General features: G+C 46.7%; 1 protein-coding gene across 2 annotated transcripts; it reads right to left on the reverse strand.

The window, feature by feature from the left end:
- Positions 1 to 715: 715 nt before the first annotated feature.
- Positions 716 to 11948, reverse strand: TRIM14 (tripartite motif containing 14). 2 transcript variants are annotated; one of them, XM_083719192.1, is made up of 7 exons: positions 11423 to 11948; positions 8394 to 8489; positions 6679 to 6912; positions 4724 to 4886; positions 3845 to 3937; positions 1618 to 2207; positions 716 to 1237 (listed from the first exon to the last, which is right to left on the reverse strand). In XM_083719192.1, the coding sequence occupies exons 1-6, from the start codon at positions 11939 to 11941 to the stop codon at positions 1672 to 1674; spliced, it is 1641 nt and encodes a 546-aa protein (XP_083575318.1). In that variant the 5' UTR covers positions 11942 to 11948; the 3' UTR covers positions 716 to 1237; positions 1618 to 1671. The 2 variants fall into 2 exon arrangements, with proteins under 2 accessions (XP_083575318.1, XP_083575317.1); XM_083719191.1 differs by having other exon boundaries at positions 716 to 1226; positions 1606 to 2207.
- Between the last annotated feature and the right edge of the window lie 4390 nt (positions 11949 to 16338).

Below are 16338 nucleotides of genomic sequence, written 5' to 3' on the forward strand. Positions count from 1 at the left end.
TTGAACCATCACCAGAACTTCAAAATAAGGCAGTTCTCTCCCTGTGGGTTTGTGCCTAGCTCTCACCCTGGCAAAGCTCCCAGCTGGAAGGGCAGGAAGAAGAAAAAGGGGTGTGTTGGGGGAGGGTCATAAAGGAAGAAGCAGCTTTGCGCTGGAGGCAGCAAACTCCTGTTCCTGCAAAAGGCCTCTGAACAACTAAAAACCTGCAAATGAATAAAGCTCTATTTATGAATAAATGGCCATGGTCGCAACAGGTAAAGGCAGACTCCTAAAAGACAATATCATATTTCAACCATTTCGATATGGCATCTAGTTATTAATAATGCCACTGATGAATCACTTCCCATAAAACATCCTGAAGCAATTTGATAAACTTTTATAAGAACGCTTTCAAGCCAGAGACAGATGCAAACTGCGATAAAAATCTCCACTTTCTAAAAGGCTTGTTAAAAATGGAAGATCTTCAAAAGGCACCAAATTAGTTTTTTATATAAGGCATAAGATACTCTTTTTGATAGCCTGGTTCCAAGCAGCCTAGGGATTTAAATTCCAATAACTGCACCTTGACCATAGCCTGATAACAAATCGGCAGCCAGCACCAATTCTCTTTGCTACTACAAATATTTACAGCTGAGTAGTGAAAGCTTAGGTACTCCTCTGCCTCTCTTTTGGCTCTCTGGAATGAGATTCCACATCATTAAGAAGCAGGCTGCAATTCACCAGTTCAAAGATACCTTATTGTCTGCTAAGCAGGCTTGCTTTGCAAATTATTCCAAGGCAAGATGCATCGTCATCATAAGTTTTCCAAGGCACACAGGATGACTTTGCCATTATAGAAATAGCAGCGATGCTTGCCATTTATTTGTACAGAAGCCTCCTTGCAACCAGGATTAGACCCCAGAAAGTCAGTGCAAATTGGATATATACCGAGAGGCACAAAGCCTTCCCCAAAGAATTTAATACACAGATGGGGTTAAGAGACAGTCTTCAGTAATCACACCATTATTGTCTGAAAACTTTACAAGGCAAATATTGTTTCAGCATTTTTTTAATTGGCCAAGTGTTTTAGATCCTCTGCATTGCTCTCCCTTACCTCACAGTTCATGGTAACTTTGTGAGGTAGATTGCAACTTCTACTGAAAGTGCAAAAATGGCATATAGACAGCTATTTCCTGGAGTGATATGTCGCCATTAGGAAACGATTCAGTATCATAAAGTGTCTTTTTCTATTAAAAACCTGAAGTACAGTGGTGCCCCGCAAGACGAACGCCTCGCAAGACGGAAAACCCGCTAGACGAAAGGGTTTTCCGTTTTGGAGGCGCTTCGCAAAACGAATTTCTTTATGAGCTTGCTTCGCAAGACGAAAATGTCTTGCGAGTTCCTGCGTTTTTTCCCCCCTTAAGCCGCTAAGCCGCTTATCAGCTGATCCGCTGATAAGCCGCTTATCAGCTGATCCGCTGATAAGCCGCTTAACAGCTGATCGCTAAAAGCCGCTAAATCGCTAATAGCGCTAATCCGCTGTCAATGGGCTTGCTTCGCAAGACGAAAAAACCGCTATACGAAGAGACTCGCAGAACGGATTCTTTTCGTCTTGCGAGGCACCACTGTACATATCACAATATACATGGATGAGAAGCATGGGTCTTCCCCATATCCTTGTGCCATCAGCCTTTAAGTTATCTTGCACATTGTTATGGTCCCTTCCCACAACCTCAGCGCTGGATAAACCGGCTCCGTGAACTTGCAGCGGAACGTGTGCAGATGTGCCATCCCATCTGTCACGTTATAGAAAGACAGGATCCCAGCTTCATAATCCAGAAAAACCCCAACTCGTTCAGGATCATCCTCTGCCTGAATAGGGACTCTCTCCCCGTTCTGGAACGCCCAGTATTCAAAGTCAAACCGTTTGATACACCAGGACACGCGGTTGCATCCCAAGCGGCAAAGTTCAGAGTCTCCTTTCCTTTTGATGGATGAGTAGGCCGCCCCAATCCACCACCCTTGCCCGGCCTGCAGCACATCCACCTCCCAGTAATGGCTTCCGGCAAAGAAAGAATCTCTGCTCAAGGCTTGCCAGACAGTGTCAAATCTCTCTGGGTTTGAGCAGTAAAGTCTTCTCCTCCAGCTGTAGCTTATTGAAAGACGGTCCTCTGATAAAATTAACCTGGGGTGCACGCTATTGATCTCTAGCGTGGGGGATCTTGCATCTGTGGGGGAAAAACATTCATAGGCAACACATCGCAGAGAAACATCTTCGGCAGCAACAAAAGTTGAGGAAGGAAATAGCCACAACACAAGCTGTTAAAACCAGAAGCCTTCTATGGGTAGACCTGTCCACATCAAGGACTAGTGGAACTTCCTATGGGACACAATACCATCATGGTGTCTGCATCAGAAGCCAATGATAAGGATGGAATGAGAAGAGGGGGAAACAGGATGATGACCAGTGAACCTTGCCATGATGGGGGTACAGATACAGTAGTGCTATTTTTGGAACAGCTCCGAGTCCTCCACTGTATCTCGTCCCTAGTTCTGATTTTAAAACCAGCTTTCCCTTGTTTGCTTATGTTACTCTGCAGACTAAGAAATGCAACCCAAGATTTAGCTCAGGCATAGGCAACCTTCGGCCCTCCAGATGTTTTGGCCTACAACTCCCATGATCCCTAGCTAACAGGACCAGTGGTCAGGGAAGATGGGAATTGTAGTCCAAAACATCTGGAGGGCCGAAGGTTGCCTATGCCTGATTTAGCCGTTTGTATGAAGGATCAAGCCCGGGGTGGAGATCCTCTGGCCCTCCACTTGTGCTTAGACTACAACTCCCATCATCCCCTGTCAGCATGGTCAAGGACGATGGAATTGGTAGTCCAGCCACAGCTGAATGGTCACAGGTCCTTCCCCGCCCTCGCCTGGTCTATACAACAGGATTGGGGATTACTCAAACGTCAGTCTCAGGAAGTCCCTCCTTCCCAACTCAGGGGGCAATGGAGGGGGGGTTAAAGAGGTGGGTCTTCAGCATATGACAAGCTGTACAATGAAGGTGCTAGATGCATATCTGTGCAAAGGGAATTCCACAACTGAGAGGCTGCCACAGAGAATGCCCTCTCCCAGGTCACCATAACCTCTGAGGGCTGTAGAACTACCAAGAGGATTCCGCTCCTGACCTTAACACTTGAGAGGGTCTGTAGTGATGGAGATGGTCTTTCAGAGGCCTAAGTCATTTAAGGTGTAAGTATCTTGAATTAGGCCCAGAAATGAGCTGGCAGCCAAAGCAGCTGTTTTAATACAGCTTCTATGAGATCTAAAGGCAACTCCAATCGGTAATCTGATCTCTGCATTTTGGAACGGTCGAAGTTTCCCAGTCACCTTCAAGGACAGCTCCATGTAGAATGCATTGTAATAATCTAATCTGGAAGCTACCAGAGCACTGAATGTAATGGCCAAGTCACCTCTGCCCAAAAGGGGCTGGAAAATGGCACTTGTGGTCACTGAGGCCACCTGAGCCCCCAGTTAGACAAAGATAAAACCAGGAGCAACTCTAAGCTATGGAGCTGCTCCTTCCAGGGATGTGCAACCCTGTCCATTTATCCCTGTGAAACTGCTTGGTCAGGGAAGGTCCAGCTCCCCTGGGCTGAGCAAGCAGGCAACTGCTGCTCTAAAATCTAAATTGAAAAACTAACAACTTGCCTCTGTCCCTCTCCAAAGAAAAGATGATTTCAAATGGTGAGCATTCAAATACCAAACTGTTCTAAGACACCGTGTGCTGAGCAGTCAAACATGGGAGTTTCTAACCATGGCTGGCAAGATGGGGAAACCTACAACCACCATCCGCACAGGAAATACGTACGTTTCAAGAAGAGCGCGCGATTGGCAGAAGAGTTTGTTTTCAACAACAGTCCGGGGTCCTTCTTCAAGGTGCTGTTAAGGCTGCTGAAGACATCTGAGCAAACAAAAAATCAAAACAAAGATGCTATTTAGACAATGAGCTGGTGTAAGGGGCTGGACTGAGGAGGAATCATGAGGACCACCACCCCCCTTCTCCTGAACCTTCCCAAGAACAGGAGGACAGTATAGATTTAGAACAGTGGTTTGCAGAAGGGCATAGTTCAGAGGCTGCAGAGGGGAGAAGCTGGGAAATACTGGAAGAGGAACAACAGGAAGAAGAAGAAGCACCAGGGGAGAGACAGCTGACAGACTCAGTGTCCTTGGAAAGCATTCCTGACCCCCCCCCCCAAGGACCAGGCGGGCATTGAAAGTAGGAGAACAGAGAGCTCAGAGGCAAATAGCTCAGATTAGCTGTCACTGGAGTGACGTAGAATAGGGGAGATGAAAGCAGGTGGGACTTTACTTGGAGCAATGCCATTAATTAGGGAAGACTGCATTCCTTCGTTACTCTCTGTGAATTATTGAGTAAATTGCTTGGTAAGAACTTTTATCGTTTCTCTTATTCTCGGCTGCCACCATGGGAGGGAACTGATTCCCCGAAACCTGACAACCGGTTCATCTGACACACTAATCCAAACCAAGAGAAACGTTTTTCTCCATCTCTTGCAATACTAGAACTCGTGGATGTTCAAGGAAGCAGAATTTGGGGAGGTTCCGAAGAGACAAAAGACATGCTTCTTCACATAGCACATGGTTAAACTATGGAATCTTCTCCCACATGGCTATTGGTGGGATACGGCTATCAGTGATATCTATGCTCTGCCTCCACGCATTCATGTACCTTCCTTGAGCCGAGCCTTGAGTGGTTTCTGCAGGATGGACTGGACGAACTCAAGAAAGCGCAAGAAGTGGTTTGTGACGTGTTCAAACGACATGGGCAACGGAGTGAGTTGCTCTGCGGGGATCAACTGCTTCACTATTTCCTTTTCTGCTGCACAATAGCCCTGCAGAGGAAAACATTAATTCTTAAATGCCTGCCTTCTGATTCCTAGACTCCATGGGGCAGTGTGTGGTGCTCCTTGGGCACAATCCGTGTGGGAGCTGCATGATGCCTCAGGGTTCTGTGAGCCAGGAGAGGCTGGCATCAGTCTGTCGTCAAAAGGACGAACTGGTATTTATCTCAGAAGCTTGAGAATTAGTGACATAACCAATTAATGAACAAGTATAACAATAAACGCACTAGACAAAGGCCTCACCCATACCACCCTTTAATGTTGACAGTAAGCTAAAGTGCTTAAGGTAAAGAACCCGTGGATGGTTAATTCTAGTCAAATGTGACTATGGGGTGCAGCACTCATCTCGCTTTTGGGCGAGATGTCTGTTTGTCCACAGATAGCTTTCCAGGTCATGTGGCCAGCATGACTAAACTGCTTCTGGCGCAACGGAACGCTATGATGGAAACCAGAGAGCACAGAAACGCCATTTACCTTCCTGCTGCAGTGGTACCTATTTATCTACTTGCACTGGCATCCTTTCAAACTGCTAGGTTGGCAGGAGCAGGGACAGAGCAACAGGAGATCACCCCATCGCACAGACTCAAACTGCTGACCTTCCGATTGGCAAGCCCAAGAGGCTCGGTGGTTTAGACCACAGCGCCACCCACACCTGTGTAAATGCCCTTGTGAGTAGGCTTTGTCCTGGAGAACTGCCACACTTTTTCGCTGCTGTGGCAGAGACCAGATCACACAAGCAGGATGTGGAAATCGACCAGTAAGAAATTCCGGTTCCCATTCAAGGCTGCGTTCCTGATAGGAGAGAGGAGCGTGTGAACCTAAGACCCACATTGCAAGACCAGTGGGGGCATAAGCTCCATGCCAGGGCATTGTGTGAATCAACCCTATAATCGTAAATCAATTTTAAAAAACGTCAAGGCAGAGAAATGTGCTGCACATATTCTTTCTCGAAGTTTTGATTGTAGGCTTGGAGGGGCGGGGACCTGCCTGTTTTGCCTGCATTATTTTACAAAGCAGCAGGCATGCTGAAGGAACTACAGTGGTGCCTCAGGTTACATACGCTTCAGGTTACATACGCTTCAGGTTACAGACTCCGCTAACCCAGAAATAGTACCTCGGGTTAAGAACTTTGCTTCAGGATGAGAACAGAAATTGTGCTCCGGCAGCACAGCAGCAGCAGGAAGCCCCATTAGCTAGTGGTGCTTCAGGTTAAGAACAGTTTCAGGTTAAATACAGACCTCCGGAACGAATTAAGTACTTAACCCGAGGCACCACTATATATTGGAGCAACAGTAGGAATCACACCATGGAGAAAATGGGGCCTGGGTGGGGCTTCTATGCTGGACTTTTCCTGAGAGGGCAACCACAACAGGGCCTTTCCACACTTTCAACCAGGAAAAGCACCGTCCTACATTGAGCAAATATGGGACATGGGTGGTGCTGTGGGTTAAACCACAGAGCCTAAGGCTTGCCAATCAGAAGGTCAGCGGTTCGAATCCCCGTGACGGGGCAAGCTCCTGTTGCTGGGTCCCTGCTCCTGCCAACCTAGCAGTTTGAAAACATGTTAAAGTGCAAGTAGATAAATAGGTACCGCTCCAGCGGGAAGGTAAACGGCGTTTCCGTACACTGCTCTGGTTCGCCAGAAGTGGCTTAGTCATGCTGGCCACATGACCCGGAAGCTGTACGCCGGCTCCCTCGGCCAATAAAGCGAGATGAGCGCCACAACCCCAGAGTCGGCCATGACTGGACCTAACGGTCAGGGGTCCCTTTACCCTTTACTTACCTTGAGCAAAAGAAGGGGGTCTGGTTGAAGTTGCATGTGCCTGATCCTGTCTGCGAAGCCATCTATGAACCGGATCTGGCCTTCACAAGCCTCTGCCTGTTCTTCATACGCCATCAAGGTATGCTGTGCCTTCTCGTCAATGTATCTCTTGGTCAAAGTTTCCTCCTCGGCAAACAGGAGCCGGAGCTCAGCAAACTTCCCGGCCAGCCAGGTTTTGCTCTCGAACATGTGTGCCTGCAGGTGAAACAAAACAAAACCTCAGCACCAAACCAAGAAAGCTGCCAAACACAAAGGTTCCAGGGGCCTAGCATGGAAAAGAGAAGGCGCTTACCAGCCTTTGTGGAAAGGTTACATTCAGACAACCAAGCTGCCAAGGCCTTAATGGGGCGTTGTAATAATTCAGCAAGCTTTGGAGGTCAACGGGCTCCCCACGCCTTTGGTGCCGCCCACAAAGGTCTCCTCTCATATTTTATTCTGATCTTAAGCATGAGTGTTCTCAAGACGTTCAGGGGTTTAGACCACAGCGTCACCCACGTCCCTGAAATGCACAAGAACACTCCTGCAGGCACACCACTGTGTTTGCAGCCTCTACAACTGCAAACATCGGGGGGAAATAAATAACCTCCCAAAGCAGCAGTTCAGCCTTGAATCCAGAAGGTTGCTATACTAATGCTAATAATGAGCCTGGCATAATAAGTGGCAGTCAGCCAATTCAAACATTGTGGGTGGGGAGGTTCTTGTGGCTCTGTTGACCTGCAGCTTTTCTGCCCTTTGGTCCACAGGCCAAGGAGTGGCCCAGCTCGGGTTGGGTCAATTGCTTAAGCAGCCTGCTTTGCATGCAGCAGAATTCATTTTAGTTAGCAAGAAAAATGAGCCTGGGTGTCGTTATGAATTTGGTGAGGAGGAATGCATCCTCCTTGCGATATATCATGCCTAACTTCCTTTCCCCTACTTCACCCCGTCACCTGCAATCTCTTGTTGAGATCCAGCACAGTCACAAGATCACTAGCAGTTCACTGACACCTGGGCCACAGCCACCTGGTCATAGCTGCCCCATGGGGTGGGAAAGGGAAGTTAATGAGGCTGCATGGTGCAGTCGCACCTTGGTTTTCAAACAGCTTAGTTCTCAAACGTCTTGGCTCCTGAACGCCGCAAACCCGGAAGTGACTGTTACGGTTTGAGAACTATTTTTGGAAGCTAAACGTCTGATGGGGCTTCCGGAGCTTCTGACTGGCTGCAGGAGCTTCCTGCAGCCAATCAGAAGCCACGCTTTGGTTTCCGAATGTTTTGGAAGTCGAACGGACTTCCAGAACGGATTCCATTTAATTTCTAAGATACAACTGTACAGTGGTACCTCAGGTTACATGCGCTTCAGGTGACATACGCTTCAGGTTACAGACTCCGCTAACCCAGAAATAGTACCTCGGGTTAAGAACTTTGCTTCAGAATGAGAACAGAAATCGTGCTCCGGCAGCACGGCAGCAGCAGGAGGCCCCATTAGCTAAAGTGGTACCGCAGGTTAAGAACAGTTTCAGGTTAAAAATGGACCTCCGGAACGAATTAAGTACTTAATCCGAGGTACCACTGTACTTCATATATAAACTTTGAAGCACCCTATTCCTTGACATCGTTGTGATCCCATCCAATTTGGCCCCCAAGGACACTATGCAAATAAATAGTACCATCATTACGGAGATTAGCACATCTTGATTTACCTTCAGCCCATTAGTAGCTTCTTCAATATGTTTTATGTTGTCAACTTCCTGCTTCTTCTTCAGGGTCAACTGCTTCAAATAGGACCTCATGATTTCCTGTTTTACCCAGTGTAAAAAGGACACATCACTGATGGTGACCACTTCAGACCTTCAGTTGCAACTTCTAATCTGTTCAACAAGTAGATTCTTCAACTAAAGATTCAGCTTTGCAAGCAAGTCCACAAAATATATAAGCTCACCAGTGTTTCTGCTAGCATATATACCAGTCACTCATGATATTCACTGCACATTTTTCTTCCAGTTAACGTGAATTAATTCTCTTCCATGGAGAGGGGGGACGGGACCAATTTTAATTAGCAAGGCTGCAAGTTAATTTTGAAGCTACTTTGGAGCTGGTGTGCTCTTCAGTTCCAGGATGATCTTAGAGGGATTCATTCCCACTTTGCATATTCAGTTCTGGTACAAAGTGCCCCCCGTTCTTTCCCCCTGTACAGTAAAGATACTGAAACAGCAAAAAGAATTGTGTCCCCATTTCCAGGGAGCCATGCGGGGATGGGGAAGAGGGCTTGGCAATTTAACAGTCACACATGCGCCACTCACAGCCGACAGCACCACACACTGTACTTTGCCATGTAACCCTGGACATTTTTGGAACCGTATCAAAAAGCAAAATGTGATGTTTGGGGGAACATGCCTTTCTTTAAGTTCCCCATTTATGGAATGGGAACACTACTGGACCGACCTCTTAGGGTTGTCAACAGCACAAAGACAATAAATTGCATTGCACTATCTGAAGAATAATTAGATCAAAAATAATTGGCTATGAATGAGGCAAGAGGGGGAAGAGATCAAAATGCCACCTTTATTAGACCTAAAAAAAACATGGTGCCAACTTTCTGGCTAGCTCTTCCCCTGTCTACTGTCTCTGCTTTCCCCCCTATCTACTGCATTGCAAAGGAAAAGAGAGCAGAAGTGAATTCTGATTAGTGCTAGAGAAAGATTTGGCTGTGTCTGCTATGTTCTGCATTTCCCAAAGTAGATTCTTCTGTAATTTTTTTGCCCCAACACGCCTCTTTGTAATCCGAGATGCTCTAGCACAAAGCACTGTTCTATTGCAATTACACGGCAGAGATGTGGCACTTACCATTTTGTGGTATAAGAGTGAGAGAGAAAATAAGGACCCAGACCCAGAATTCTCAGGCACATGATAGCACACAAAAATTAGTAGGCAAAGGAGGGGGAAAGCTGCCAGGAGGAGGTGATATTAACCAAAACCATGTAGTTTTAACTGATTTTAATATTATAATTTTACACTATTGTAATCTGCCCTGGGACCTATGGTGAAGGGAAGATAAGAAATCTAATAAGTATTAACCAATAACAATAGTTGCAAGTGGGATGACTGCTTATTTAAGCTTGCCAACAGACCAGAAAGAAAACTGTATGGCTTGCTCCTTTGCCTTTAACAGCAGCTTGCTCTAGTGAAGGGAATATATTCTCAACAGGGATATAAATGACAGCACACATCATCTGGAGATCAAACTGCTGCTAAAGGCCTCTATAGGCTGGTAGAGATGTTAGGAACCCTCACACCCACTTTTTTGCAGAACTGGTTGAGAACATACTACACATTTTGAGACATTGTGAAACAAGCCGTTAACCCTAATACAGGAAATAAACTGTATCAGAAGAGCTACCTAAAGTTTAGAGGAACTGTGGTAATAAATTGGGGTGCACTGGGTGTTAGGGTTGTGCTTCCTCTGGGGTAGTTTGTCCACCATCCTGCGTGCAACGGCGGCTACACCCTGGAATCAGCTTTGGCTGGCTGGCTAAACCAGCTGAGGTTAGCCGATGGGGCTCAAAGCTTCGGTGAATTAGGGTCTTTCCCTGCATGCAGAAACGGGCTCTGGTGGATTGAAAAGGAAAACTCTGAACCTAAAGCTCCACTGCCCTGCAGGATATCTTTGGGAAAAGAAACAGCTAAGGAGTAAACCCAACACAAATCTGGAGTACCTAAGGATGACTCATTGAACGCCTCCTTCCGGCAATTCCTGCAGCCAAGCTGGTGCCAAATGTATTGCTCTGCTTTCCTTTGGACCCCATCAGCGAAGCCGAGAGAGGGGTCTGGTCATCTGGGTAGCGCAGGATCTCCATCCACACTGCCCAGACTTGTGCCCCAGGGAGGTCATTTCAGTGCTGCTAACCCAGGGGTTTGACTTCACCCGGGTATGTGTCTCTCAAGGCAGACAAATGCCAATAACCATTTTAATAAATTCCACATAGATAGCTAGGTTAGTCTGATACAGTAAGCATCAAATACAGTCATACCTCGGATTGAAGTTGCTTTAGGTTGAGCGTTTTCAAGTTGCGCTCTGCGGCAACCCAGAAGTAACAGGACGTGTTACTTCCGGGTTTCACCGCTCGTGCATGCGCAGATGCTCAAAATGACATCATGCGCATGCGCAGAAGCGGTGAATCACGACCCACGCAGACGCGGGTTGCGTTCGCTTCAGGATGCGAACGGGGCTCTGGAACGGATCCCGTTCATATCCAGAGGTACCACTGTATAATCTTTTGGCACCTTTAAAGAGGATTAACAGATTTATTACGGGATCCGTTTTAGTGGACTTGAGACCCTATGCCCACCAGTAGCGTAGCGTGGGGGGTGCAGCGGGGGCCGGCCACACCGGGCGCAACATCTGGGGGTTAGGGTAAGGGGGCGCAAATCCACGGGTTAGGGGGTGCAAATTACTTGCCTTGCCCCAGGTGCTGACAACCCACGCTATGCCACTGATGCCCACTTAAGCTATAATAAATCCAGACATCTTTAAAAATGTCAGGACACTTCCTCTCCTCGTTTAGCCATGGAAAATCTTACTAGCGGATGGGTGTGGCTCTCCAGATGTCGACGGACCATCATCCCTGGCCTAAGGGCTGGAGCTGATGGGAGTTGGAGTGCGATCACGTCTGAAAGGACACAAATCCCCACCCCCCAAAAAGAACACGGAAGAACTTTTGTGCCCGCGTACCCGCTTGCTCTCCGCCGCCTGGGCGATGAGGTTCACTCGGTGTCCGCGGTGGAGGCCCAGAGCCGGGCAGAGCGCGCACACGCACTGCGCGCACTCTTCGCAAAACAGCTCCAGAGGGCGCCCGCGGTGCTCGGCGCACCAGCGCTCCCGCAAGGCGCGCAGCTCCGCGGCCGCCTCGCCGGCTGCGCACACGCGGTGGCCTCGGAAAGCCGCGCCGGGTTCCCCGTCCGCTGCCCCGTGGGGTCGCGCGTGGGTCTCGCACAGCGACATCAGGCAGGTGAGGCAGCTCCATTCCGCCTGGCGCGGCGCGCCCTGGGCGCACAGATCGCAGGGCGCGACCGCGGCTCCTGCCGGCACCACCTCCTTCTCCCGCCGCGCCATCGGCTCCAGGACGCGCGAGAGGGAACCGGGCGAGAGGGAGAGAGGCGGGCTGGGGGGCGGAGCGGGGCCGGGCAGCTTCCTCCGACAACTGGGAATGGAAAGGCGAAACTTGGGGAGATTGGGCGTGGAGAGGGGCATGAGCAGTGCCGGATTTCCGTATAAGCTAAAACAAGCTATAGCTTAGGGCCCCAATCTCTTGGGGGCCTCGGGGGGAAAAGAACTGGATGTACATTTCCAAAATATAAGATAAGAAAATAAATAAATAAATAAATAAATAAAACCTACATACAGCAACAGTGTTTCATGTTGTGTGATGAAAGTAATGGGCCCCACCTGCTAGCCTGCTCCCTAAAATATCACTGGTTTGCTCATTTCTATATATAGGGTGCCTACATTCTGCAATGGAAGGGCAGATCCTGAAGCTGAGGCTCCAATACTTTGGCCACCTCGTGAGAAGTGAAGACTCCCTGGAAAAGACCCTGATGTTGGGAAAGATGGAGGGCACAAGGAGAAGGGGACGACGGAGGACGAGATGGTGGGACAGTGTTCTCGAAGGTACCAGCATGAGTTTGACCAAACTGCAGGAGGCAGTGGAAGACAGGAGTGCCTGGCGTGCTCTGGTCCAGGAGGTCACGAAGAGTCGGACACGACTAAACAACAACATTCTGCAAGGACTCGTTGCATGGAAATATGTGCAAATGGCTTTAGATACCTATTAGGTCCATAAATTCCCATATAGCATATATTCAACACAAAAAACAATTTGTTGGTGACAACGGACAGCTGGACACATAAAGGGCCCACATTACCTTCAGTACCTTAGGGCTTCATCAAACCTAAATCCAGCCCTGGGCATGGCCAAGGGGGGAGGTAAGGAGGGGCAGCTGCCCCCATAAATCAATAAAAATGCATAGCAAACTGAGGTTCTACCCCCCAAAACAAAAATCCTGGCTACGCCCATTGAGAGGGGAGATTCATGAGCGGACGCAGCTTGTGGGGGCAAGATTTGAATTGGTCCACCAGCTGGATCATAGCATTGTAGAGTAAAAGCATTGGACGTAGCCAGGATTTATGTTAGAAGGGCAGGACACCCACCCGTCATCCTCTATTTGGCTCTGTCTAGAAATCAGCCCTGAGTGCTCACTGGAAGGACAGATCCTGAAGCCGAGACTCCAATACTTTGGCCACCTCAGGAGAAGAGAAGACTCCCTGGAAAAGACCCTGATGTTGGGAAAGATGGAGGGCACAAGGAGAAGGGGATGACAGAGGATGAGATGGTTGGACAGTGTTCTCGAAGCTACAAACATGAGTTTGACCAAACTGCGGGAGGCAGTGGAAGACAGGAGTGCCTGGCGTGCTCTGGTCCAGGGGGTCACGGAGAGTCGGACACGAATAAACGACTAAACAACAAAGTAGATTCGGAATGAAATGTCTTGTTTTTTCCCGAACTGCTTTCTTTTGACCCCAAGTCAAGACATCTTTCTACTATTTCTACTTTTAGTGCTTTTAAAAAAAGGAAAACATACTTGATCATCACCCTCTGGGTTTAAGGATATGGCTAGCATCCCAAGATCTTGCAGTAGGGGATCGGCCAGACCCACATTGAAATGAGGCCAGTAAGACTCAGTCCCTTCACATCGTGTGATAATGCAGGAAAGCTAGAGCGGATGGTGAAAGGGTTGTTGAGAGAGGCTTCCCTTTGCAAAAAGGCCCTGGGCACGTAGACAGGGAAGAATGTTAAGAGAACACCCTGCCTCTGAGCATGTGTGAAGCCCCTGCCCAACCCCCAAGGGAGCAAAGATTTTAAAACATTGAAGTCCAAGCACATGCAACTCAAGGTTGCTTTTTGAGAACGTAATTACAACCCTAAATGTAAGGGCAGTAGCATGACACACAAAACCTAAGCGTATCCCTGTACATATTAACCACCTACACTATTGGCAATACTTCTTGACCATATATAGATGTTTTCTTCATTCAGAATCATTGCCCGATACAGCGAGATGGTATCTCTGCTTCTGCCCCCAGCAGATATTTCACACTGGCTAAAGCCATTCTACCTCTTATATCAGGGTGAGGTGCAATAAGCCTGAACCGTACTTTGTACTTTGAAGTGCCAACCAGATAGGGTTTCTACGTGTAGCAAACTCACACCAGCAAGAAATACAACTTCTCATGTTCTAGCTTACTACTGGAAGAGATTTTCTTTATTTTTCTGTGCTTTCTACTTTGACCATTTTCAGTGAAAAGCACAATGAAAACATGGTCTCAGTGTGCTGTAGCACTGAATGGCAAATTCAGTGTGAAGAATTAGGAAAGCAATTAAAAAAATAAACAGCTGGTATGATGTCTTCATAAAAAAATACGGTGTGGCTGCCTTTTGAATACTGAGTACAATTTGGGTAGCTCCATCTTAACGGGGACTTTTAAAAGTTTGTAATCAGAGGCAAATGTTAATGGGGTTTCTATACCTGCTTCCATTTGGAATCATGTAATTTAACAGAATTTAATATTCTATGCTTAAATCAAGACCAATAGCTACAGAGATCCAACACTGGACTAGAGTGTGAGAAGAACCAACACGAAGTTGTATAAGTGTACATCATACATTTATTACTGAACAACCCTCTCAACTCCAAAATTGGGCACAGGGATTAAAAATAAAAATTCATTGCACTACTTAGTAAAGCATTACTAGTAACTCTCATAAAAAATGTACAAATTTTGTTAAAAATTTATCAAGCCTTCAAATGATTTGGTTACAGATATTTATAATACATTTAAAACTACATGTTAAATGATACAATGGAGTATGATTTTTTTTGAAGAAAACACTTGACAAATATGATTCTAACAAAACCCATAAGCTTTCATAATCATTAGCAGGTTTGCAACACAAAATAGCAAAATGAGGTAACTGAAGGTACCAAAGAAGGGAGAGAAGGTGAGAGAGATCCACAGCTCTCTTAGGCCATTTAATAGTAACCAAGATTGCAAGGTGTTTTTTGGAAAGCAAAATAAAAGGAGTTGGTAAATCCCAAATATTACAAGAGGTGTAAATGTTAACAGCGGCGACAAATATCACATTCTGGAGACTGTACAAAACTCTATACAAATGAAATTACTTTACACAAAATAAATCTGTAAAGAAAGCCACAAAGTGAGACCTTAGAGAGATCCATAAGGCCTTTATACCCATTTTTTTTATTGTTTTAAAAAAGACAGAAGGTCAAATTAAGTTGACAATTCATGCAAATAAATCCCCAGCAGTGCCAACATGATAAAGCCAACTTTTCTTTTCTTCCTTTAGTGGGAGAGGTAGGGATAAGGGGACAAAGGCTACCCAAAACAATTTGGTGCTCTTAGGCACCACTGAGGGCTGTGGAATTAGACACACACAAATGGTGCGTTATGCATGGCAGTTAACGGCTGAGCATGAACCCTCTTCTCTTCTGCCGGGAGCAATGGGTTAAGAACTCCCCTGCAGCCGGCCAGAGCTGGTTGAGAACACATGCACATGTGTGTCTTACAGACACTTAACCACAGGAAGCATATCTGCACACATCTGCAAGAGTCCCATACAAACAAAAGTCGTTCAAAGAGATCAGCCACAGGAGTGCAATAATTAAGTTCAGTATACTACAAGAGTAGTCCCTACTGCAGCCCTATCCCTCCGCCAACAGCCTCGCTCAAATGAAACTGGGAATCAAGGGACAAGACGCCCCACTGGAATATGGATCCAGATTCAGCGCCCAGGTCCCCCCTTCTCAGAATTAGTGTTTATGTGCCTTGTTAGTCTGTTACAGAGAAAGTGCCTTATTTCTATGCTTTGACAGTGGACAGAGAGTGGGGTAGTGTTACGATTCGATTTGTACAGGTAAAAATCATTTCTTTTGTCCAGCAATATAAAAAAAGACCCAAAAGTATTGTAAAACATGTGTGGCAATGCTTCTCCCCAACCTCCCAACCCATGATTTTGTTTGCTTAAAAAAATAAAGTTTACTATGTGCAATTTAACCTTTTTGACATGTTCCGGCGATTCCTTATAGCACACACTGAGGGGGGGAACTAAGAATTGTAAAGCTGTCATACACAGTATGTCAAACTGTTCCATTTGCTTCGTTAACATTGATTTCTTGACACTATGGATAGACTAAGGTGCCTAGCTACTAAACCGAGGCAAACACTATCTGAAACAAAGTGGAGGGGATTGTGCTTTTAGTTTTGCAAAACCACAAGCTGCGATTGGTCAGCAGAGCCTTGGGAAAGAAGGGTGATTTACAACCAACACCGTTCCTGGATGAATAAGCAGACTTAACACATAGCAGCATACCAAAAAAGAAGAAAAAAGCATCAAAAAGGGCACAAACTTAAAGCCAACTGGCAGCAGGTTGCAGCAATATTGCTAGCTGTGGCGCTTGTGCTGTTGCGACCACAAACTATGGCACACAGAATGCAAGAGAAACACAAAGGATCCACAAAGAAATGTGCAGCTCTTGGGAGAACTACGGTAGCCATGTTGTGTATTGAAAAAG

This window comes from Podarcis gaigeae, assembly GCF_964106915.1.
Source record: "Podarcis gaigeae genome assembly, chromosome: 17".
In the NCBI taxonomy this organism is placed as follows: Eukaryota; Metazoa; Chordata; class Lepidosauria; order Squamata; family Lacertidae; genus Podarcis; species Podarcis gaigeae.

What these genes read in the sequence shown, in the direction of transcription:
- TRIM14 (XM_083719192.1), bottom strand. Translation starts at nt 11,941, where the DNA reads ATGCCCCTCTCCACGCCCAATCTCCCCAAGTTTCGCCTTTCCATTCCC. An exon ending in AGGCGGCGGAGAGCAAGCGG is followed by an intron (nt 8,490 to 11,422) that starts GTACGCGGGCAC and finishes TGGGTAAAACAG; the next exon opens with GAAATCATGAGGTCCTATTT. An exon ending in CAAGGCTCGGCTCAAGGAAG is followed by an intron (nt 3,938 to 4,723) that starts GTACATGAATGC and finishes TTGTTTGCTCAG; the next exon opens with ATGTCTTCAGCAGCCTTAAC.